Here is a 25,051-nt window from a genome sequence, read left to right on the forward strand (position 1 = left end):
TTCAAGTTTTGTCTTCTGGAATGAGGCCACAGCACAAAAACCAGCTTAAGAAAGGGACTTTTTTTTTTTTTTTTTGCACGTGTTTTTTAATATTCAGGCTTAAGTAAAACAAATTTAAGTGACAGGCAGTAAAAACACAACTCAGCAAGTAGTGCAAAATCGACAAACCCACTTTTTAACATCTCAACAGGCCTAAGTGTGTCTCAGGGTCAGAAAGTTCACCCTGAATTAATTATCCTTACAGCATTTATTTGTTTATTTATTTTATCAAGCAGAACTATCTCTTAAGATTTAGATTTCAAATGGTATGTCTCAAAAGGCACCTTCAGGTTCTTTTAATTTTGGTGATGCAATCATTTACTTTTCCGTAACCAGAACCTGTGGACGAGTGAGTGGCTTCCCCACGCATTGTAAAGTTCTCTACGCACTCCTGAGCATCTGTGCTCCCAGGCGTTCTGGCTTTACTCGAAGAGTCTGGACCGTTCTCTCGCACTCCGGACAGGGGCCAAGGACAGAGCTGCCATGACACCCCCACCCTGGGGTTCGCTGACCTAATTGAACAGCTCAGTTCATTAAGCAGTGGGAAATGCCACTGGGCGCCTCTCACTCCTGAATGCCAAAGCAGTGCAGAGTCCTAACAGCCAAAGGCTGGGCGGTTTTATTGTAGCATTTTAAATTAAAACTAGTCCCAGTCCAGAAAGGTTCCAGAGGAACCCAACACTGTTCTTGGAATTTTAAAAGGCAGAAGTTTCAAGTATTGGAAACCTAACAGGTTCAAGGGTAAAATGCATCTCCTCCATGCTGATTTAACCAACGTCGACACTTGCCGCGAGTGTCACCATGTCTGTCACAGGACATCCACTGTCTCAAAAGCAAAAGTCACATCTTGGAGGTCTTATCTGTCACAGGACATCATCCACTGTTTCCAAAGCAAAAGTCACATATTGGAGGTCTTGTCCACCTCAGTTCTAACACCCGCTGTCAGAGAGACCAAAGCTCAGCACCAAAAATATTTGCCAGCCTCTCCGTGGGGGCTGTTAGCAGCAGGCACACCCTTCAGAGACTAGTGAGAGGTCTAGGCTACGTTGGAGATTTTGGTTGTTGTTTTGTTTTTAAAAGTATGTAACACTTTAAAACTGGGAATTAACCCTGTAAAAAAAATGTCAGAACTTTTCTAACCGAAGGCACAAAGAATAAAGTGGTGGGTCTCTGTGAAACCTGACATAACAGTTCAATTTAAAACCCATTAGCTAAATAAAAATCTGCGAGTTGTTTTTCCTCCAGTACCCTGGCTAATTCTGAGAACTGCCCAGGTTCATCTGGAAGCTGACTTCTAAAATATGAATGCTGGAATTTTTCCATACTTAGAAATAAAAAAAAGTCATGTCTTTCGTGGAAAAGGGAAGGGCACGCCTGCCTGAATCCCTTGGCCACTTGAAAACATAACTTACTTAAGGCGAGATCTTTTTAAAGGCTCAGGTAGTTTCAAACTTAAACAGAATATGGCCTGCTAACAAGGAGACCCAGAACCAGACCATAAGAAGACAGACGTGTGAACAGGTAGTCCCCAAAGAGAAAGGACTTTCTGGGCAGTTGCACGGTTGGAAGCTTTTCTGTCCACTGCTTCCCAGCTGTTTACGTGGGAGGCATCGCCTAACCAGGCCAGCCTCGAAGCCCAGAAATGGTTGTGTGATGACAGATGAGCTGTAAGTTCCTTCGCTATTAATAGTTTCTACTGTTGGAAGGCTACGGACATTGGCAAGCAAACATGGCCTCAGGTTTTCACCGTCCCAGGGCAGAAATGCCTCGAGGGACCACAATGCAGGCCATGCTGTGTATTTGTACAATTATTACAGTGGGTGCAAACAGACAGCAGGCCTTCTTTAAGCTGATTAAATCTAGAGTATTCCTGAGAAAGCATCCACCATGGGTGGAAGGCTAACGTCACACCGATAAATAACAGCTACTGTGTTTAGACACATTGAGGAGACATGCAAAAGGCCTTTCTTGCAAAACACTGACCTGGGTCCTACTGAAATTGAGGACCACAATCCCGTGCATCTGCCCTCCCACACCCTCCCCACAATGCATTACACAGCCTCCTGGTCCTTTGACCGCCAGGCTCTCCAGAGAATTCACTACAAGACAGACCAGGCTATCGCCGCAGGACTTCACAGTGAGAAATGAGCCAGACCACTGGGAAGGAATGGTGGGATGGGAGATGGCCGCTCAGAGAGCTGCACTGGTGGGAAAGTGACTGCAGGTCTGCAGAGATGGAAGCTCCGGGTTCACAGCCTGCAGCTCAGATGAAGTGGATCCAGCTCTCCTCGCACTCCCCGCGTGGCATGTGCAAGGCATGACTGCGACAAGTAAGGCTATAGTCGTGACCATCATTGTTGTCCCAGTACTCAGCACCTGCCACGCCATAGCGCAGTGCAAAGTGTACCTGGGAACCGAGCTCCAACAAGAAGGGAGGCACTGGAAAGCCGAAGGCAAAGATATCCTCGGAACCTTCGACACCCGCAGGCCCTCTCCAGCGCGCCACTGCCTCATGTGCACTGCGCCAGCCAGAGAAGGTGTAACGCACGGTCACCTGCTTCTCGAAGGCCACGTTGCGCACGCGCACTGTGCCGCTGATGCCCAGGTCAGAGCAGGTGACACGTTCCAGGCACACGAGCTGCCGCGCCAGGCGTTCTCCGAAGTCCGAGGCTTCGATGGGGGGCGGAAAGTCGGGAACCAGGCACTGCAGCGTGAACTCCAGATCCTGGCTGCTGCAGCACAGGTCTGAGTTGATGGCTAGGCGCGACAGCACGTGCAGCGGCACGGAGGGGTCGTCGCCTGCGTTAAACACCTTGACCTGAGCCAGCTCCAGGCCCAGCGCGTCAGCGAAGCGCACCCGGACCTGCCGGTTGCAGCCAGCTCCGCACGCAGCGCCCGGGGCTCCCGCAGCCTTGGCACGGCGCTCCGGGGAGGTGGGCAGCGAGCGCGAGCGTCGTTGGATGATGGGCCGCAGCCGAGGGTCGCAGCCCGGGGGTCTGCAGGGTCGCCGATCCATATCCATGTCCGAGAGGCAGCTGAGGCTCCGGGGCACTAGTTTCCCGGACCCCGGGGTGGAGGGCAGCGGGGCAGAACCAGGGCCTTTTGACATGGTCCAGCTGGGAGGGCGTCACCGCCGAGCCACTAGGCGTTATGGTTGGACAGCCACTGGAAGCCCCGAGGCACCGCACTCAGCAAAGAGACCGTGCTCGCGGCCTGGCCCGGGTCTCAGCGGCGGGCGGTCTCGAGCAGCGGGTGGCGCTCTCCAAGGCGGCTTTCCCGGGTGTTGCGCCCTGCACGGTGGCGGCCGCGTCTCCCCTTCTTCCGAGCCCTTTCGGGAAGGCCGGCAACGCCGCCGCCCAGACACTCAGCCGCCCGCAACTTCTCCAAGCGCAACTTCCCGGCGCGCCCCCGGCGCGCCCCGCCCCTCGTGACGCCACCCGCGGGTGCGTCCAGCCAGCGCGCCGGGCTGCCCCGCGCTCGCCCAGCCGCCCCGCGCTGCCCCACGCAGCCGAAACAGCGCGGCCAGCGACCACCCCCGCCCCCACCCTCCCGCCGCAGCGCGCCCTCCCCGCCGCAGCGCAGCCGCCACCCCCGGGAAACCTCGTCACGTGCGTTCAGGCGGCGGAGCAGGTCTGCTGGGTTTCCTTGGTGCGTGTGCCTGCGCGCTGCACCCATCCATCAGAGATGGTGTCTGCAGCAGCCTAGGACGTGCTGGGTGCCTGCTGCGGGGCCTTGGGCTGGAGGAGGACCGGGTGGGGGCAGGACAGAGCCCAGCCAAGGTTGGCCTAGCACGAGCTGGCCCTGGGATTGTGGTGAGCCGCCAGACAGCCAGCTCTGGCTATCTTTCTCCGGCCACCCAGACCAGCGGCCAGAACCGGGAAAGGTTGATGCTGAGGGAAGCATCATGCCCACACCTCCCCACCATGCTGTGCCTCCCATTGGCCAGGCAGCCAGTTCCCGGGGGAGGAGGGTTGAGGGGGTGGGGGTAATGCTGCTTCTCTTAGCCGGCTTGCAGCCAGAGAGGAAGACTGGGAAAGGGGCTAATGCCCATGATGGATTGTGCAGCTGCCCTCTGGCTCTTGAGGAGCTCTTGAGCTTTAGTTTTGCTGCTATGCAAGCTGAAGCCACTCGCTCCACCCCCTCTGCCTTCCCTACTCCTGCATCCTGATTGCACTGCAGGCTTTTATTTCTCTGAGGAACTTGACACACTTCTCTCTCTCACACACACACACACACACACACACACACACACACGAGTATGTGTCAAGATTGTCAGGTAGATGAGGGGCCAGGATGGCACTACAAATTCTAAAGAGATTCTGATGGACTGGGTCAGACTTTCTGTTGTGGTTTCTGTACCACTTCACAACAGAAAGACCAGGGTAAGGAAAGAGGGTGGGCCAAGAACATTTACTCCATCTAAATGGAATCAAGCCTGTTGGTTGTGGGGAAATTGGCCATAAAAGGCCCAGTTAAGATTTTTGTTATCTGTACATGCAAACCTAAAAGTCTTATATAATTATGGTGGGAAAACCCTGGGTCGGTTCAGAAAATCTCCCGTGATCCTATCTCCTTCCAACTGGACAGAGGCTGGGGAATTATGGGAGAAGCATGTTCAGTTTCCAGGCATGCTCTTGCAACAGGCCCCTCATAACAGGAACTATGACTGCCTTTGGTATGGGGACCTGTACTTTGTACTGAGACAGCATGTAACACATAATGGGTATTAGTATACTGATGATCTTTTAATTTTTTAAAAAAATTACATGTATGTGTACACACACACACACACACATGAATGCAGGTGCTCTGGGAAGCCAGGGAAGGGTGTTGGCTGGGAGCTGGAATTGCAGGCCCTGGTGAGCCACCCACATAGTGCTGGGATCTAAACTGGGTCCTCTGGGGGATCAGTAGCTCTTGACTCTTGAGCCATCCCTCCAGTACAGCACTGATGATTAGCAGACGGGTACCGCAGAGAAGACAGAAGAATTCAGAGATGCCCCTCCCCCTCTAGAGTTTTATCTCTGTGGAAGGAGGGCCTTGAGCACAGTCGGTCTTGCAATTACTGGATGAGTGAATAAATAGACAGGGGGAGCTTTAGAGTAAAAGGCAAACTTAGTGATATTCCCAGGGAGTGTATAGTGTATAGTGTATGGGTGGGGTTTGGAATCTGTCCATAACACCCACTAAGCAGTCTTGTACTTAATAGCTGCGGTGAAGGGGAGATCGTGAACATTCCCAACACCCTTGCTGGGCAGCTCAACTTCAGCCCACCCCCACCCCCTCTCAGAGGTCTGATGCTCTCGTCTGGTTTCTCATGGCATCCACACTCACACACAGATAGTCACAATACCCCCCCCTTTCTAATTTCATAGTGCAGAATGCCGAGCCTGCACAGCCACAGACAGCTTCGAGATTTCAGTGTGGTCCAAATGCAAAGGCCAAACACACACAGACCGGCAACCGGACTGCTGGTGGGCTGCTTGCAGTCAGTACTTACGGTCAGTGTTCTGCTGTTTCCAGTTCCGGTGGCGCTTCAGCCTTTCTGAAGATAAGGGGAATGAAGAAGCCACCTCCCCAGCTGTCTTCATCTGGCAGCAGATTGAGCAACAGTATTCTGAGTACTGCAGAGAAGGTGATGTAACTCTGAGAGAAACTCTTGCTTAGATTTGCCTCGGTACTTAGAGGTGCACGAGTCCGTGTGTGCGCATGCGTATGTTGTGTCTGTGTGTCCTGTTATATATGACACTTAAATAATGATTTGTTATTTTTATTTTTAAACTGCTAGATAGGGCACCCCTATAAATGGTTGCATTGAAGTCCATCTTAGAGAACCAGTGAGTTTATTGGGGTCACTTATAGGAACATGGGTGACTCAAAAGCAGCCATATGCCCCACAGTTCTACTACAGTACAAGTGACAATGAACAAAAGTAGCGTCCTTTCTGGAACTGCCCCCCCACTCCCGCCCCCACACACCTTCTACCTCCTGTTCACTCTACCACTTCCAAGACCACATGCTATTGGGGCAGTAGGCATGACAGACTGCTAGCAAGGGCAGGACAGAGGGAGGGGAGGGGCCCTGGGGTGGACATCTGGCTGCTTTCCTCTCCAGCTCCAGAGACAGTTGGGGGATGTTGATAGGCCCTATCTTTCTAGGGTGTCCTGTGACTTCTTTCTACTAGGGAAACTAATAGGCCTGGTCTTGCAAATGTCTTCTGTGGGTGATCAGCTGATCTGACTCAAGACAGTAACAGTCATGTCATGCCAGGAAGATAGTTCTGCTGCTGTAAGGTGTGTGTGTGTCTGTGTGTGTGTGTGTGTGTCTGTGTGTGTGCGTGCACTTTCTGTTTAGTAATCTGTATTTTTTTCTTTAGACAACCCATCAAACCTCAGATGATAAGCAGCCCTGTGACCTGTTCAAGACAAGGAATAGGATGAGGGACTGTCATCAGAAAAGCAGGTAACTGGTTTTCACATCTTTTCATGCAAAAGGCAAATCTGTCAGTTCTCCCCAAGCAATCTAGACGGTGTCTTCAGGTTTCGTGAGCTAGTGTCAGTCAGCCGCCCTCCATTGGCTGCTGCTAAAGGCTGGCGTGTGTCAAGGCAGCTGGCTGTGAACAACTCTTCTTAGAGATTTGTTTATTTTTATTTTGTTTGTATTTATTTGCGTGTATTACTTTATGAGTATTTTGCTTGCATGCACCTGTATGCCTGGTATCTGGGAGGCCAGAAGTAGGCATTGGATTCCCTGGAACTGGAGTTAGAAGTGGGTGCTGGAACTGAACCAGAGTCCTCTGCAAGAGCAGCCAGTACTCTAAACTGCTAAGCCATCTCTCCAGTCTACAAACAAAAAATGCTAACAGTTGTGAATTCCCAGTGACAGCCATTTCTTAATTTGTTTATATCGCTGGCTGCAATCAGCTAACACAGTCCGTGCTCCTTACAAAGATGATGATTCTTCAGATAATCCTTGAGTACTTTTGGGATTCCTGCACAAAGAACCCCTCAGCTTCTGGGAAGTATATTTGCCCACTTCTTCTCAGCTTCCGGGAAGTATCATTACCCATTCCCTCTCACCTTCCAGGAAGTATCATTGCCCGTTTCCTCTCATCTTCCAGGAAGTATCATTGCCCATTCCCTCTCAGCTTCCAGGAAGTATCATTGCCCGTTTCCTCTCATCTTCCAGGAAGTATCATTGCCCGTTTCCTCTCACCTTCCAGGAAGTACCTTTGCCCACTTAGTACTTTCGCCCACTTCCTTTCAGCTTCCCAGGAAGTAATACCCTTGCCCACTTCTGGTCTGACTCCTGTCATAAGGAAGTATTATTACCTTTAGTGTGTATTTTGTATTTAAACTATTTTTAAAGAATATATGGTTGGGAAATAAACCAAGAAGGTATTTTCAGCTCCAGTGAGATTCTACCTCAGTGCAGAGTACTCTAGAAGGAGTTTATGGTATAAAACATGTGCATACCCACACATTTTAAAAAAAAATCAGTGAAAAACCCACCAGATTTTTTTGAAAATCCCTGCCAGATATTATAGGTGGCAGGAGTTAAACCTGGGGCTCTGCACATGCAAGGCAGATAAACCATCACTGACCCACAGCCCAGCCTACAAAACTTAGTGTTGACATTGTATCTATATTTTCCCTGAATTATGTCTGTGAAAGGGGTTTGTGTGTGGAGAGGGTTGGTTATGTCTGAATATTTTCCAAGAGTGAGTTATTTGTTTGTTTGTTTGTTTGTTTGTTCATTTGAGATGAAGTATCCCTGGCTGGCTTTGAACTCACAGAGTTCTGCCTATCTCTGCCTCCTGAGTGTTGGAATTAAAGGCAGGTGCTTTCCAAGCCCAACTGCATTTCTGAGTATTTTCAAATACTAATAGAACAGACTGAGAGTCTTAAGGCATATTTTAAACGTGATGTTTTTAAAAGTATACACAATTTCTCTAAAATTTTATTTTAAAAAAACACACTAAAAATGGTTAAGTTTTTACATGTTCATCCTTGCCGTTAAATGTATCCACTTTTGGGGTAGTCATTCTCTACTGGCCATGACTACAGTACAGAGGGGAAACTATTCTGCTAACCACTTCTGAAAGCACCTGGAGGGGTCATAGTCGTAATAACAGAACTGTTATCAGGGGCTCTTCTTTCCCTAGCCATCAATGACTAGACTACTTTTACTTTTTTATAGCAGTATAAATGCTGGCTCATCTTGGAATCAAGCACAGCATTCGAAGACTTCTTCGGAGAAAGGGCAGAGTGGATCGCAAGGACCCCACATCTCTGCACAGCTGAGGAGCAGCCTCCTTGGAATCTCCCAGCCAGCCGCAGACAGACTCGTGGAAACCGTTTCCATGGAGGGAAGACAGGAGCCTGCAGCGCTCAGCTCCAGGTATCAGGCTGCCTGTGGAAGCAAACTGTTCCTTGACCTCCACTCCATGGAGATCATTAAAGGAGGTGCTGATGAGGACAGTGCCAGTGACCTGTCAGACTCAGAAAGAGTGGCCATCCCCCCTTCTCCGTTCACACCTCCAGAGCTCAACCTCAGAGCTGAAGAGATCGACCCGGTGTCCTTCAGTCTTCACCCAGAGCCGAGCGAGGCGGCGTCTGGACACTCGTACCCTGACTTTCTTCCGCCTCCTTTCAATTCCTGGGACCTCCGGGATATGGCTGTCGTTCTGAACTCAGAAGGCAGGAGCGAGGCCCTGCCCAGGGCCACGGGATTCCTTGGGAAGTACATAGACAGACTTCTGCAACTGGAGTGGCTGCAAGTCCAGACTGTGCAGTGCGAGAAGGCCCGAGCTGCCAAGGCCAAGCCCTCTGGTGCCTCCGGGATGCTGAAAAGCCCTGGACGGGGTAAACTCCTCACCAGTGCTCTGTCCAAGCCCTTACCATCCCCAGAAGGGATTTCAAAGTCAGGCCCTTCTCGAAAGAAAGGTTTCCGCCATGAAGAGGCCCACCCGTCCTACTATGCGTTCGAGACTTTACCTAACTCTGTGGATGGGCCTGGCCGGCCCAGGCTGTGTTCCCAGAAGCGAGGCCCCGAAGCGGATGGGCCTGGCCGGCCCAGGCTGTGTTCCCAGAAGCGAGCCCCCGAAGCGCGGGTGGACAAGAAGAAATCAAGCAAGGGCGCCAAGCTTCAGCTCCGAGCTCCGCCCTGCACCGCAGCTGAGGGCAACCCTGCCATGGAAGCCAATGGGAACATCCGAATTCCCAGGCAATCTGCAGTGCTTCTGGACCCCGTGGATTCCTGCAGGGCCTCCAGGACACAGGCACACGTGGACCTGAAGAAAAAGGGCAGTGCAAATAACTGCGGGTACGCCCCTTCATCCAGTGAGAAAAAAACTAAAACAAACGGAGCCAAGCAAAGCACATATAAGTTAAAGTGACCCCTGAGGTAAAGAATTATAAAGACCCATAGATGTCTAAAAACAGGGGCTCGCTCCAGCGCAGTCATGGGCTTGAACCCATCTGTGGTTACTAACTCCAGCCGGCCCTCAGTTACCCCAGCCTGCCTCAGTAGTTACTTTCCAATGTCTCAGTAAGGCTTAGTATTCCAAGTATAGACAGTCTTAAGCATTCGAAGGCCCTGTAGGTAAAGATTAACCCATGTGTCTGTGACACAAAGGATTGAAGCAGCAGTTCCAGGCAGCCAGCACAGACAGTTCCAGTTGTCCCTGTCTCTGCAGTGTGTGAAACTGTGTGTGGTGCTTTAAGGGAGACACCCTAGCCTGTGGAGGAAGAAAGGCCCTGCTGGCATAAACCCTCAAGCAGAGTTTCTGTCTGGTGTCTTTCTCTCCTCTGTCGCCCCATCCCCCAGCCCCAGTTCCACTCCAGTTAAGGAGCACATGCATTTCTATTTTGAGGGTCATTTATCTGAAGCAGTTCCTTTTGCCAGAGGCAAAGGCATCCGGATCACTATCTGCTGCATTTTAAAAGGCATTTTAAAGTCCAGGGGTAATGCTCTAGCCCATTTCTGAGTTCTCTTAACTGAAGTTAACATCATTTGTGGATTTTTTCCCCCAGAGAGAAAGAGGACGGGGCCCAACCAAAATGCCTTGGCTTGTTAGACTTTTGGGTAGCCATGAGCAATTTGTAGGATTGCCCAAATATAAGTCGTTAAGTTGCTGACTAGGAACAATATCCTCTTGCTCCTAAAGGTCTATTTCCATTTATAAGAGCAGGTTTTTCTAATTATGCCTGGGGCCAGGGGAGGGAGCAGAGACACATTTACAGAGACAGACAGGCAGGCAGGTAGATAGCAGACAGACAGCATGGGGAGAATAAAAGGGAGGGGGAGGGGGAGAGGGACGGAGTTACTGGACACTCTCCTGAGTGTTCTTATCTGGTTGTGGCTTCCTGCCTCCCACACAAGCATCTTCCTCAGCTGTATCCCTGTCCTCTCTGCCTGGGGCGCTTTTCTTCATCATGCTTCTGCAGACTGACCTTGGTTCTTGCTACACAGACAGTGGTTGTGTGTTAAGGACTGCAGTTAGTAGCTTCATCCTTTGTTCTGGGCATGGTGATTCTTTTTTTTTTTTAACCTTTGAGACAAAGGACAAAGGTTACATGTTGCAGTTGGAAATAACAATGACTTCCACCTGGTTGCCAAGTGTCTGATAACTGAGATGAGTTTATTGTTAAAAACCAGCTGCCGAGGTTAAATGTCAAACTCTCTGTAAAGCAAGGTTTTTAATCACACTGAACAACACATGGACTTTTTTTTCTTCAGCCCTTTTTCTTTCGGACTTTATTTTCAGATTCTTTTTGCACTACCCCATCACACACACACACACACACACACACACACACACACACACACACACACAGAGAGAGAGAGAGAGAGAGAGAGAGAGAGAGAGAGAGAAGAGAGAGAGAGAGAGAAAACATGTTATTACATGGAGGTCTCATGCCTATTTATGTAGCCAAAAATCTGTTATGTTGAAGGCAGTCCACAGATGCAATGTCCACATTTGCCCAGAATATGCACCTTGTGCTGGGAGAACAACACCACCCCACACCCTCTTCCCACCTGAGGGATGCCCTGCGTCCACGCCCCACTCCTTGGAGCACAGACTGTGTGTACCATGGCTGGCATCTCCCTTATTCTTTATCTAGGTTTTTATTCAGATCCTTTGGAAGCTTCTGGGACAGTAAATGTAAGCAGGACATCATATACATGTACATACTCATATGCTCCCTAAAGTAGCACTAACAGGGTTTCTTTCCTGTTATGTACCTGTGTGGGTCCCTTAGACCCTGACAGGCGAGGGTGAAGTTCCTTTTCCCTTACTGGATGTGAGTCTGAGCTGAAGCTGTCACAACTAAGGAATACAAAGACAGTGAGTCATGCATTCATTCCCAGCACACTTTTACTGAAGTTGGTTCCTAGTCTAGGGACTAGAATTCATGTCCTGTGTTTAGACAACCCTAGAAGCCCAAAGTAGTGACTTTGTTTACCTCTTCAGCTGTTGATTGTCTTAGTCGAACAGTGTTATTGGATAGGATCTGGGTGCTATTGAACAGCACAGTTTGTTAGAGTCGCATTGAGTGTCCTTATTTGAGCACAGCCATTTCCACAATCCCTGAAAACATAGCCACTGTAGGCAGGTAGACAGCATTGGTCACTGAACTGTGAACTCAATCAGTTCAAGGTCAAAACAGAGTATCCAGTTACAGTGACAGAGGGTGTCCTTTTGGAAATACTTTTTACCTCAGGGATGGTTACATGCCCACCCATTGAAACCAGTCAAACCCATGAAGAATGTAAGGAAAACAGTATTTCAGACTTAATAACATCAGTGAGTAGAGGGAAAAAAATCACCAAAGGCTCTAAGTATTTACTGCTGACGTATTGGCCTGGTCCATCTCCCAAGTCTTAAATGACCAAAGGGGCTGAAGGTTTGGAACTGACTTGAAGGTCATAGAGTTTGTGGCCTGTCATAGCCCATGATAGGAGAAGACAGATGTCACGGTCTTCATGCAAAAGGAAGGCTCCTTCTGAACCTTGGCCTACTGGAATCATGTTCTAGACGGCCTAAGATAGCTTCTTAGGTGGCTTGCACATTCTTTATCTCCCTTTCCATTCATTTCCTTAGGTAGAAATCTGAACTCCTGGTGGTGCTGTATTCAAGGTAACGGCAGTGGCAGTATTTGTTGTTTGTGTACGTGTAGACGGTTGTATTAAAGTGATCTGTAAACACGTTCAGCATGTCCATTTGCTGTTACAGTGCTGTGTGTTTGGTTTTATATGTAGAAAAAAACCAAGTCATGTAATCTTTTGTGAACTTGGACTTTTCCTTCGCTGAGACAAATTAAACAAACATTATCTGGAACTTTTTTGGCTTGATACAATTTCTCTTGTCGTTTTTAATGCAGATGTCTTTCCAATTGGTCTTTTTTTTTTTTTCCTGGTTATTCCCGAGAGTTGTGGAGGATGGGATTCTGTTCCCCAGACCTCCATGCCAATACTGTCCTGGAACAATGGCCCCTCGGCTGCTTCCTGTGTCAGAGGCACGTGACCATGAACTACATGAATTATTCTTCCTCAAAGATGTTGAGGAGTAGGCAGGAGAGGAGCAGGCCCCAGCTGCACTGCGCATGCTGATCTTCTGTGAGTGCTGTGTAGGGCTGTTCTCCAAACTGCCACCATCACCCTGCACTCAGCTGTGCCCTCTTGCCAAGGAACACCACAGCTGGGTTGTTGACTCTTAACTTCCCCTCACAGGAGGATGAAGAGGATCATGGGATCCTCACTGCAGTGTCCAGCCACTCCTAAACACATATATGCAGTATGCAATTGTGCTTGTCTTGAGGGAAGGGCGGGACTAGAGCATACAGATTGGGAATACAGAGAGGTAAGGGGCTCTATCTACACGGCCACGGGAGAAGGTCAGTCCACGCTGGGTGAAGTCTTTCCAATGTGGCTGCTTTAAGACCACTGACACTATTGTGGCAGCCACCACCGTCCTGTGAGGAAGCCTAAGAAATGTTGGTTTCCCAGAGTGCACTTTGGCCGTACACTATCTTGGTTTGTTGTTGGGACTTCTGGAGGAGGGTAGAACTCATTCACATCTTCTCTGTGGAGGGAGTTTTAGCAGCACTGTGGCACAGTGAGCTCACACCTTAACCTAGAAGGAAGGCAGCTTTTGAGGGAAGTCCTGGTAGAGGCCAGGGTCTACCAAAAGCCTTCCCAAAGGCCTTTGCAAAGTCTTCCTAAAGTTACTTGTGACGGCAAAGCATGTGTATGTAAGGATGCCAAACTGCGGTGGTCCATGGTTGTAATGCTGGGTTAGAAATGCTTGCTACTTTGTTTCCAACTCTATTTCCCAGTAAAAGAAATCTCAATTCAATCAGTAACAACACAAGCTATAAGCCTAGATTGGGCAGATCTCCCACTACACTACTCTATTCCCATCTATATTATCCCATATAATTTGCGGTTTCTCCAGGCCACGAGCTTCTCTCTCTGCAGCCTTTCTGTAGATCCCCCTCCCTGTAACTCCTTCCCCTTCCCGTCGATCCTCTGTAGTTCCTCCCCTTTTCCATTGATCCTTTCCTCATCCCCCCAAACCCTCAGCTTCTCCTCCTTCCTCCTGCCAATCATTGGTTCAAGCCTTTATTTGAAAATTTAAGGTGGGGAGAAGGTTCACAAGGCAACTCCTCATCTGTAGCCCCTCAGAAGAGTGGAATTAGCATCAAAATACAAGCCCAGGTCTATCCAGAACAAAAATGGTTCTCTGATATTAGCCAAAGTAACCATATTGAAGGTATAAAATCCAGGTTCAGACTGTGCATATAGCAATGGGGGTGTGTAACAATGGGGTATGGGGAGCTGGGGGTAGCCACCAGAAAATCCCAGATGCCAGAAAAGTAAGAGTCTCCCAGGACCCAGTGGGGATGACATTAGCTGAAATATCCAACAAAAAGGAGAGAACCTGTAAAGAACATATCCAGAGGTTAGGCATGGCCCTGGTTGAGGGATGGGGCCACCCACCCTTCACAACATTTTAACCCAGAATTGCTCCTGTCTAAAGGAAATGCAGGGACAAAAAATGGAACAGAGACTGAAGGAAAGGCCATCCAGGACTGCCCCACCTGGGGATCCATCCAATGGGTGTGGCCACCAAACCCAGACACTTCCTGATGCCAAGAAGTGTTTGCTGACAGGAGCCTGATATGGCTGACTCCTGAGAGGCTCTGCTACAGACTGACCAATACAGATGTGGATGCTTGCAGCCAACCATCAGACTGAGCACGGGGACCCAGATGGAGGAGTTGGGAAGGACTGAAGGAGCTGAAGGGGTTTGCAATCCCATAGGAAGAACAACAATATCAACCAACCAGTACTCCCAGAGCTCCCAGGAGCTAAACCACCAACCAAAGAATACACATGGAGGGACCGATGACTCTAACTGCATATGTAGCAGAGAATGGCCTTGCCTGACATGAATGGGAAGGCAAGCGCTGAGTCCTGTGAAGGTTTAATGCCCCAGTATAGGAGAATGATAGGGTGGTGGGGTAGAAGTGTGTAGGTGGGGGAGCACCCTCATAGAAGCAGGGAGCAGTGGAATGGGGGGTTTCAGAGGGGAAACCTGGAAGGGGGATAACATTTGAAATGTAAATAAACAAAATAACCAATTTTAAAAAAATAAAAGTAAAGATGAAAACTCCAAAAAAAGAGAAGAAAAAAAAAAAAAAAAAAGATTGTGCATGGACGGTTGCTCCTCACTCTTCCACTAGGTGGTGACCAAACCTTGTGAGACCCTGATGAAATCTGTTATTGGCTTCTGATGGAGCAAACCTTTGTAGTAAAATCAAAACAGAATGGGGGAGCAGAGGAATACTTGGCTTCCACACAATCAGGTCCTTCACTTACCTGTCCTCTGCCACCAAAGATTAGATAAATTCCTACGTGTGGTTAACTACAGCGGGGGATTCTCTGGTGTTCCTGGGATGCTCCCTAATCACCTGGCCCTGCCTAGCAGATGTGAAGTGACATCGTTTATAAAATCTTGACAGAGAACCCACTTTCATAAAACATTGGTAAATACACCTACACTTATAAACGTAATATTTACTTAGCAATAGCAAGACTTTAAGTCTACATAGAACGTTAAAATAGATTCCTGTGAATGTGATTGTGAAGCCTGGATATTTTAAACTTGTGGGGCTCAGGAAGTGACACCCTGAACCAAGGGGTTCAGAAGGGAGACCTTAATCTCTGTACCTCTCCTCCCTGAGGAAAGTCATACAAGCTGGAACCATGGAGCAGCTGGAAACTGAGAGTGCTTTTCTCTCCTTCCATGGCCTTTCTATGCAACAGCTGGCTGAGAAGACTGTCTCCTGTCCTTACCTCAAAGATGGAGCCCCTCCCAGGTGTCTCTGGCAGTCGGTCACCTGAGCACTTCTACAGGACTGTGCAGGCTTCCTTACACAAAACAGTACTTCCCTCCTCCCCCAGTCATGGTATCTTCCAAAGGCTCCTGGTCAAGAAAACTGGCAAAGCTATTGTGCTTTTGCCTGTCACCTGTCTTTTGTCACATGGGTACACCCAGACCCTTATACTGGGTGACCACAGGATCACACCTTTCTGCATCAGTAGAGAAAGCAGCACAGCGTCACAGTCCTCAATGTCCCAGTGGTTTTATGCTGCTCATGCTGTGGACCTCCCCAGACAACGGGGTATCTGCATTTTAGCAGAGCCTTGGCACCCTCGAGCTGGAGAAGCCTGCCTTTCTAGTGCACAGGATGAGTTGCTGCTGTCACACAGTCTCTGGGTTCAGATCTCAGGACTCACACGGTGACTCCATTTGCAGGGGATCTGGCCCTTTCAGCTTCCCTGGGAACCCTGTGTATATGGTGCACTTGCATGCACACAGGCAAACCAGCCATACACATTAAAGTATCAAAACATATTTAAAAAGAAGAAACATGTCTTCATTGAGAACTTGATATGGGGAAATCATGTAGAAGCCTCTTTACAGCCCCTTTCCTCTTTTTAGCCTTGTACCTCCCCTCAAGCCCTCCAAAACCTACTCAGACAAATGTCCGAAGGGTCTGATAATTCTGCTAGCAGTGTTATTAATGTAGAAACATAAAGACAAAAGGTAGAAAAGAGGGCAGGGTAATGGGTGATGACTTTATCGGTAAAGCACGCAGACCTGAGTTTGATCCCCAGTGCCTATGTGAAAATCCAGGTATGGTGGGCATACTTGGAAGCCCAGCCCTTTGACAGTGATCAAGAGGCAGAGCTGGGTGGATCTCCGAAGCTCACTGGCTGGACAGCTAGCTAAGTGTGGGTGAGCATCTGGGATCAGGCTCATCTTTACAGCCACAGGATTGTATAATGAGCATTTTCAAACCCAAGGAAGGTTGAGAAGTGTACAGCAAGCCCCATAGGCTCCCTGTGCTCTCCCCATAGCTACCTGACTGCCTCATCTGCCCTGGCCCCTCCCGACTGAAGCCTCCCATAGCTGATTCCCTCTGGGCACCAACTGCACTGTATCACCCTGGGATATCTCTGCCTTGGGAGCCTGTAGTTTTCCCTTGGTGGCCAACGTGTACAGCAGACTCAGGCTTTAAGAGTTACGAAAGCAGAGCTCTCTTTAATGTTTATCTGTCCGTTTTATCTATGTTTGGCTGGGGAGACAGATTAGTCAACAAGATGTTTTTCATACAAGTGGGATGGCCTGAGTTTGTTCCGAAGAACACAAATAAAAATCTAGGCATGGGCTGGAGCGAGGAATGTCTCAGTGGGTGAAGGTGGTTTCTGTCAAGTGCAGTGACCTGAGTTCAACCCTTTAAAATTGGAAGGAGAGAACCAACTCTCACTGGTGTCTCATCTGACCTCCACATGCACATGTGTACTCATACATGAACACACACACACGGTAAATGCTGGGAAGGGGAGACAGAAGGATTCCTGGGACTGGCTGGCCAGACAGCATTCAGCAATTAGCATGATCAAGGGCAATGAGAAAGCCTATCCTATGAGAAATGATGACCACAGTTGACCTCTGACCTCCACACATACATGTAATGCCTGCACACACACCTGCACTCCCAGGGCCCTGTGTCCCACCACAGCACACAAATCTCTCTTGACATTCCTGGGGAGTCAAACTTTGCCTGTGACCATGAGAACTGAGCATTGAACTCAATGATCGACTGGCTATGAGTGTCTATTCCTAGAAATCTTGATCCAGTGAATTCCTAACAGGAGCCATTTTTGTTTTACTAACCTGATCTCTTTCAGTCTCTCATTTACCTATCTTGTATACATTTTCCTTCAGTTACTTGTGTTGGCTGAAGAATTCCAGTTTATTACGTCGATGACAACGTTGACCGAAGTCAAATCTCTGTCCTCTGGGTAGGCTGGACTCCAGTGTGCCCAGCCTGGTGTTCTACCATCCATTCCAGAGTGAAGAAAGATGCAGTTTCTCACTAGGACATCTCTCCCTGTTGTCTGGATTCTCAAGGCTCTTTTCCCTCAGAGGCTGAGAATGGGAAATAGAGGATGTTCCACACTTCTCTGAAGCAGCATCTCCTGGGCCTTCTGCTGCCTCATCCTGGTGGAGAAAGCACCACGTGCCGCACCAGAGCCCTCTCCATCTGAGGTCTCATCCTCTACCTCTGCAGCCAGCAGGAGCCCCACTGGAGGCAGCTATGGAGCTCTAGGGGTGTTTACTCCATCTACACAGGCAATGACCATGGTGCCATGAGAGGAAGGCTCAACCTTCCCCAGGTTTAGCTGCAGTTCTCAAGCTGGTCTACCATCTCACAGACAGCCAAGCCAAGCAGTCAAGAGTGAAGTCCCTAGACCCTTCAACAGTGCCCATGTGTCTCTTACATGAGAAAAGAGCATTCAGGTCTGTCCTCCAGTGCCCAGGGAGGAGCGCCAGAATTACAAAGCAGAAACCAAAGCTCCTTCCATCACGCCTGCCCTGGGCAGCAGAGGTGGGGGAGCTGGGGCTGGGCTGAGATGGAGAGAAGGGCCTAGCAGGGTCAGTTCTGATGTCCTCTGATATTTGAGCCCCATTGCTGAGGCTGTCAGGATAAGATGCATTGAATGCTTTTTATTCTCAACTAAGGGCCCTTGTCACCAACTCCTGAGCATATGGCCATGTTTAAGCCACCTTGTCCAACAGCACTGAAGACAAAACTCAGCGAGTACCTGACACTCTCAGAAATGGGTTTGTGTAGACTATTTGAAACAAAGCCATTGTTTCTGAGAATCCATGGGATGTCATTCAACAAACGTGGAGCATCTGAGGAAAGTTGGCCTCCCTTGAGCGTTTGAGGTGAGTATGTTGAGTGGAGGTGGTCACCCCATGACAGCTTTCTCCCTATTATGCTTATTGCTGTGTTCAGTGCCCACCAGCTATCTGGCCCAGCAGGGGTCCAGTTAGAAAACAGAGAGGGCACACTGGTCGAGCCAACCTCTCTGTGTCTCTATCTCTGTCTCTGTCTCTCTGTCTCTCTCTGTCTCTCTCTCTCCCTCCCTCCCTCCCTCCCTCCTTTCCTCCCTCCCTTCCTCTCCCTCTCTTCTCCCTACTCTGTGTCTAATAGCTCCCTATATAATTTCTTGTGGGTTGTTTTTCCAGTTTTGAGTGATTTTAAGAACCATTAATTGCCCCACTATAGAGGGATTACTGGACTTCTTTTAGAAACTAGAAACCAACCAAGAAACAGAGAAACAAACCCCGATGTCCCCACAGGCCCTGGCTTTCTTTCCTCTGACTGAGTTAATCCCTGAGGCTGGATGCCCAGCCACTTTGCTGTGTACACACGTAACTTTGGTGTTGGTATCCGAGCACCCGCTTCCCTAGAACCCTGTAGCCACAGATGAGGTTATACCTTACCCGTAAGCCCACCTTCTCTGACAATGAAAGCAACGCAGAGAATAGAGAATCAGCAAGATCAAATGTCAAGGCTTAAGAACCCAAGAGAGTGACTAGAAATGATGTCACCGGCTAGAAAGGAGGTGCCTGGCTCCTGGTGAGGTCACCAGGCTCCAGGGACTGTACAGTGCCCACCCCAGCATGGACACCAGAGGCTGTGCCTGGTTACTGTTGCTGCTGTCATTTCCGCAGGTGAGCTGAGTGGGTGCTGGGACCTGTGTGCAGCATACATGGGTTTTTAATTTTCTAAGCTAAAGGAATTTGGCAGGACAACTTGAACCTGGAGAAAAGCAGGCATTCGGCGGAGGCATGGGGCTGGCTGTCTTTACAGTAGTGTAGGCACACAGGGTTCCAGGACTTAGGTAAACGTGGGGTTGAGATCTCTATCTTAGGAGGCAGTGGAGAGCAGCTGAGGAACTTAATACCAATTTATGAAACACACGCAGTTTCAAGCTAGACTTTGTCATTATAAACGTTTTCCAACGGTGTCCCTGCCCCCAGCTTGAAAGGGACTGAGGGAATCTCAGTTCAAGACAACCGGAGCAAACAGGTGGGGTACTAAATGACGCGGTTGTAACCAGGAGGAGAAAACAGGGGTTCCAGTGAGCTAATGGAGTCTTCAACCTTTTGGTTTTCCTAATCACTGACTGAAGGGGGCTACACTCACAAGTCACTAGTTAGACTTCTGATGGGCCAGAATCTTGGATGAATACAGAATACAGCAGCAAACACAATAGGGAGTTGTGTCTTGACATGCTTACACTCCTGCAGAGCCCCATTTTCTGAAAGTGGATGCCTTGCCTACTACCGATTGCTTGGAGTTACAAGAATTATATCTGTTGCTGTGTCAAGAGTTGAGCTTTTAATCAAGGCATTAATCTCATCTATAGTATCTCCTAGAACCCTGTTTTATTACCCCACATCAGCCTGGATTTGAGAATATTGCAAACCAAATCCTATCTCCATCCTCCCTCATTCCTGTACCTACTCACAACTCGTCTCTTAAGGAAGGCAACATTCCCACCCCTGTTGTGTTAGCCCAAGTGATTAACTCACCTCCAAGGGGAAGTGAGGACTGGGGGGGTCCTCCTGAGGATTGTCCCTCGGTGATTGACTGAAGGGACTTTGCAGACCCCAGGGAGTTATGATACTTAGGAGCAAGAGATTTTGAGGAATCTGGGGTTTTTGTTTGTTTGTTTGTTTGTTTAGCAAGGACAATGCAGGGGTTTTTTCTTAGTGAAGAAAAATGAACATGATCTCAGTGGGTACTGGATCATGTTCTGAACTAGCCAGAGGAAACACAACCCTCCATGCCTCCAAGGCTCTTCCGAATTCTGCTTGCAAGTCTCTGATAGGCATAACATCCCCCATGCACACCTAACCTCCACAAAGACAGCCCACGATGCTCCGTAGGGACTGTTGTGTGTTGTGTGCATTGAACCCGCATCCTTCCTCTGTTTTTTTTAAAATCTCTTTAAGAATTTCATCCCTGTTTGATCACATTCCCCCTGTTCCTCCCAGATCTAAACCCTCGTCTCTACCCACCCAGATTCATGTCCTTAAGAAAAATCAAGATGAGTTTGTGTTGTCTAAAAACATCATGAATATGTGGTCTGCCACTAGAGTGCAGAGCATTTACTGGGGCTATGTTCTTTTTGAAAACAAAATTTCCCTCCCCGGTGGCTAACAATTACCAAAAGTTCCACAACTCTGACGGGAAGCCAAATGACAAAGTCAGAAGTGTGTTCTGTAGACTAGTGGCCTTGTTCCACATTTAGTGACACCCAGTGGAAAGCCGCCCTCCTGGTTTTTCATTTCTAATCCCAAGAGCCCAAGAATCCTCAGATTGGGCTGTGCAGGAGTTAATGGGCAGAGGGGAGAGAACTTTTTCAAAGAATGGAACTGGACTAGGAGGAAAGACTGGTGTTTTGTGGTTGGTACTGATTGATGATGATGATGATGATGATGATGATGATGATGATGATGATGATGATACAGTTCTAGCAATCATGCTCTGCTTGCTGAAGTCATTGGTGCTTCACCAGGAATATGAGATGAGAGTGGAGCCCTGCACAGGCAGATGACATGGGGCAGTCTGAAGTGAACCTTAGGCAGGCTACCTGAGAAAAAGCATCCAGACTCTGTCCTAACAGCAGCAGCTTCCTAGTGGAACTTTCTGATACCATGTAGGTAGAATCATATATTCAAGTGGTTTTAGGTAGAGAGTGGGTGGGAAGAACATGTACCCAAAGCTGGCACTGAGCTAAGAGAAATGCGTGGCCACTGCTATAGAGGCCTGGTGTCTGCAACTGTACCGGGGCATGACTGCAGCCCCTCTGGGAGAATCCTTCAGGGCCTCTTCCTGGCTCTTCTGCCTGTCACTCAGAAGGCCTGTAATTACATCGCTCCACTCTCCGCCCAGGTCGTTGCCAGCCTCCTTCCCAGGTGTCTGTCTCCTCTTCCTGTCATTGGACCAGGGCACATGAGACCATCTTCACTGTAGCCTGATGAAATCTGAAGGCATCTTAGTTTCGAGATGATGCTCGCAGGTTAGGACTTCTGCTACATGCTTAGGGATGACACTCAGTTCCCAGCAGAGGGACGAGAAGGGGTGGAGTGCTCACTCCAGAGGATGTCCCAGTGTCTCTCCTGGAAATATGGTGACTCTCAGTCCTAGAGGTGGGCAAGGCGGCCTGGAAGGCCCCGGAGGAACCTGGGAATGAATGTGGAGCTGAGCGAGGGGAAGGCCTGGAGAGTGAGCAGGAACCATGTTCTCTTGACTTAGGGGGTCCTGGAGAAGGGGTGCTTCGTGGGAAAAAGAGCTAAAAGGGTCAATTTTGGTTCAGTTGAATCCAAGTTGACTGTGTGATGCAAGAGGAAATAAAGGTTTCATGGAGACAGTCATAGGAAAAGACCGATACTTGGCGCTTATCTGTCTGTCTGTCTGTCTGTCTGCCATGTGTCTGGGTGTCTGTCTGTCTGTCTGTCTGTCTGCCATGTGTCTGGGTGTCTGGTTGCCTTCCATCCCCAGCAGACTTTTGCAGGCCTAAGCATCCATGTGGAGTCAGAGGATAGTTTTCAGGAACAGGTTCTCCCGGTTCACCACGTGGGTCCTGCTGATAAGTGCAGGTCATCAGACTTTGCACCTTTACCTGCTGAGTCATCTCACTGGCCTCTTAAGCATTTTAAAAAATTAAATAGTAAAGAGCTGATAGGTTAAAAACACAAAGTCGCGCTTACTGGGTACCATACAATTATTCTATGGTTGTGTGCATTTCTCAATGGTCAAATCAGGACGGACTTCCATCACCTCAACCTATTAGCATCTCCTTATGGTGAAAGCATCCAGTATCCTTTCTTCTTGTGTCCTTGAACCTACAGATCTCCAGAGAAACCACAATGTTAAGTATGCAGGATTGTCCTTTTCAATGGGAAAGATGTAAAACGTGTTCCTCCATCCAGAAAGCTGGGAATTGGCGTGACTAACAGTGTGGTGACCTGCGTTATCTGTTGGGCCAGGCCATATCACGCTTTCACATCCAGGACCTGACATACCTAATAGTCCAAATGACCCATATATTATCTGTACAGCCAGCTGCTCCCCCAAGCTCCCACAACCAGGACCAGATGTGGCTAACAGCCCAAAATGGCCTCTACACTCCTGTATGACTGAGACTACCCCAGATCCTTCCTTATACCCTTCAGCTGGTCCAGGGAGCAGCAAAACTCCAGAATCCATCACTTTGGAAGAAATGACATGTGCCCTGAGTTGAGCTTTGATGTAAGTGTGTTTGTTTCCTTGGGCACTGGGGGCTATATTACACAAGGAAGCTTTCCCCCCAATTATGTCGTGTTTAAGTATATTGACTGTAAACCACCAGGCATCAGACTCCCCAAAGTTTGATCCAGGTTGACAAATTCAGTCTGAACTGAGTTAATTCTCTGCAGTTCATTTCCCTGCCTGCCGTGACACCTGCAGGATTCCCCTCATTCCAGCTTTCTTAAATGGTCTTAAGGGCTTCGCACACACTATACATCAAAAACACCATTACCTTCAGACTGTGAGGGTTCCGTATGCACAGTTACATGCAATTGCACATCACCACACACATGAGATTCAGACTCGCAGGTTTAACCACTTGCCTGCCATCATGCAGCCAGTGAAGAAAGGGACAGGGTTGGAACTCAGGCCTGACACACAGTTATGTGTTGGGTCCCTAGGTATTGCCTTCTCTGTGCAGAGAAGGCAGCCGTCACTAGTTATATGTGGCAGTTTAAACTTCACTTAAGTCTAATTTAAGATTTGATTCCATACGTGCACAATCATCTTCCAAGTATTCAGTGAGATCAACATGGCCAGTGGCTGCCACACTGCGTGAAAACTCACTCTATCTCCATGGTATCAAGCCTGCCTGCTTAGAGCCCAGAAGCTAGGGACTGTTGGAAGGCCAGGGAAGCAGCAGAAATGTCTCGTGGGAATTTTAAATGCTGGTTTCAAGAATCCCCAAATCCTCCTCGAATGGAAGTGGACATTACAATTTTAAGTATTCAGACTAGGGCTGTCACTTGGATGGTAGAGTGCTTACCTAACACATACACACACACACACACACACATACACACACACACACACACACACACATACACACAAAGTCAAGAGTTCAAACCCTAGTGTCCTATAAACTGGGCGTGGTGGTCACAACAGTTGGTGCCTAGCATTGTGTAGGTGACAAAGGAGGATTAGAAGTTTGAGTCCATCATTGACTACATGAGGAGAGAGAGAGAGAGAGAGAGAGAGAGAGAGAGAGAGAGAGAGAGAGAAAGACAGAGAGAGACAGAGACAGAGATGGACACGGACAGAGACAGAGACAGAGAAGAGAAATTGCAAGTATTTTCAGAAAGAATATTTTCTATTTGGGGTTTTAGTTCTTTATTCTTTTCTTCCTCTCTCTCTCTCTCTCTCTCTCTCTCACACACACACACACACACACACACACACACACATACTCTCACACACAGACACACAACATACACACATACACACACACGCACATGCGCGCACACACACACACACACACACACACGATACATACACACACTACACATACACACCATACACCACACACACACCATATACCACACACATACCACACACACACATAGCACACACACACCATATACCACATATACACACACATAGAACACAAACACACCATACACCACACACACACACACACACCATACACCACACACACACCATATACCACACACACACACATACACACACACACACCACACACACCATACACACACACACACCATACACCACACACCACACACACATACCACACATACAATATACTACACACACATACCACACACACACCACACATACCATACACCATACACACACACTACACACACAATATACTACACACACACACCACAGACACACCACACAAATACCATACACCACACACACACCACACACATACCATATACCACACACACACACCCCATATAACACACACACACACACCACACCACACCATATAACACACACACACACACACACACACATCTAATTTATTCTAGGAGGATTTTGGTTTCAAAAGATATAATGGCTTCCCTTTACCATGTAAGCTTGAGTGGTACCAGTGACCTGGCCCAAGTCCAGGCACCTGTGCAAGGGCATGCCTGTCTAGCACTCTTGGATAAAATAGCCTGAGGAGGGCTGCAATTGGGGACGCCAGCCTGGGGACAATACAACCAGCCCTGCAGAGAGCCTTATGCAAATTGCTCCGAATGGTGTCCTTTTGGGAGGAACTGCCTCAATTGTCCAGGATGGAGGTGTAATAAGCGCTCTTACAGAGTCATTTTGGCAGCGGGAACAATTTCTAGTCCTTCTGCATCATGCAGATGCGCCATTCTGAGGCTGTACAAGGAGAATGAGGAGCAGACAGGAGCTGCAGTGTGAGCCTCAGGTACCTCTCCCGCAAAGGGTAAACCTTCCTGCCTTAGCGCTCTTTGACGATAAAATTGGCTTTTCCTGCCTGTTGACTGGGCTCATTTGCGCAATTAGGACAGAATGAATCTACAGAG

The 25,051-nt window shown here is 48.6% G+C and overlaps 3 protein-coding genes across 8 annotated transcripts in view; 2 read left to right on the forward strand and 1 right to left on the reverse strand.

Annotated features, from left to right (window-relative positions):
• Nucleotides 1-80: 80 nt before the first annotated feature.
• Nucleotides 81-3,452, reverse strand: Ppp1r3d (protein phosphatase 1 regulatory subunit 3D). The gene has a single exon (XM_052184495.1). The coding sequence runs from the start codon at nucleotides 3,146-3,148 to the stop codon at nucleotides 2,303-2,305; it is 846 nt and encodes a 281-aa protein (XP_052040455.1). The 5' UTR covers nucleotides 3,149-3,452; the 3' UTR covers nucleotides 81-2,302.
• Nucleotides 3,453-3,587: 135 nt separating this feature from the next.
• Fam217b (family with sequence similarity 217 member B) lies at nucleotides 3,588-12,382 on the forward strand. Of its 6 annotated transcripts, none has more exons than XM_052184493.1 (5): nucleotides 3,623-3,687; nucleotides 5,415-5,674; nucleotides 6,416-6,501; nucleotides 8,239-9,444; nucleotides 12,146-12,382. In XM_052184493.1, exons 2-4 carry the CDS (start codon nucleotides 5,600-5,602, stop codon nucleotides 9,434-9,436), a joined length of 1,359 nt encoding a protein of 452 aa, XP_052040453.1. In that variant the 5' UTR covers nucleotides 3,623-3,687; nucleotides 5,415-5,599; the 3' UTR covers nucleotides 9,437-9,444; nucleotides 12,146-12,382. The 6 variants fall into 6 exon arrangements, with proteins under 6 accessions (XP_052040451.1, XP_052040452.1, XP_052040450.1 ...); XM_052184494.1 differs by having other exon boundaries at nucleotides 8,239-9,363; XM_052184491.1 differs by having other exon boundaries at nucleotides 3,588-3,669; nucleotides 5,563-5,674; nucleotides 8,239-12,382.
• A 3,801-nt stretch (nucleotides 12,383-16,183) lies between these two features.
• The window catches only part of Cdh26 (cadherin 26), a 54,109-nt gene continuing 45,241 nt past the window's right edge, over nucleotides 16,184-25,051 (forward strand). The window contains exon 1 of the mRNA XM_052181742.1: nucleotides 16,184-16,246. Within this exon, the coding sequence (XP_052037702.1) occupies nucleotides 16,184-16,246 (63 nt within the window). The remainder of the gene's footprint in view (nucleotides 16,247-25,051) is intronic.

Source organism: Apodemus sylvaticus, chromosome 5 (assembly GCF_947179515.1).
Source record: "Apodemus sylvaticus chromosome 5, mApoSyl1.1, whole genome shotgun sequence".
Classification (NCBI taxonomy): Eukaryota; Metazoa; Chordata; class Mammalia; order Rodentia; family Muridae; genus Apodemus; species Apodemus sylvaticus.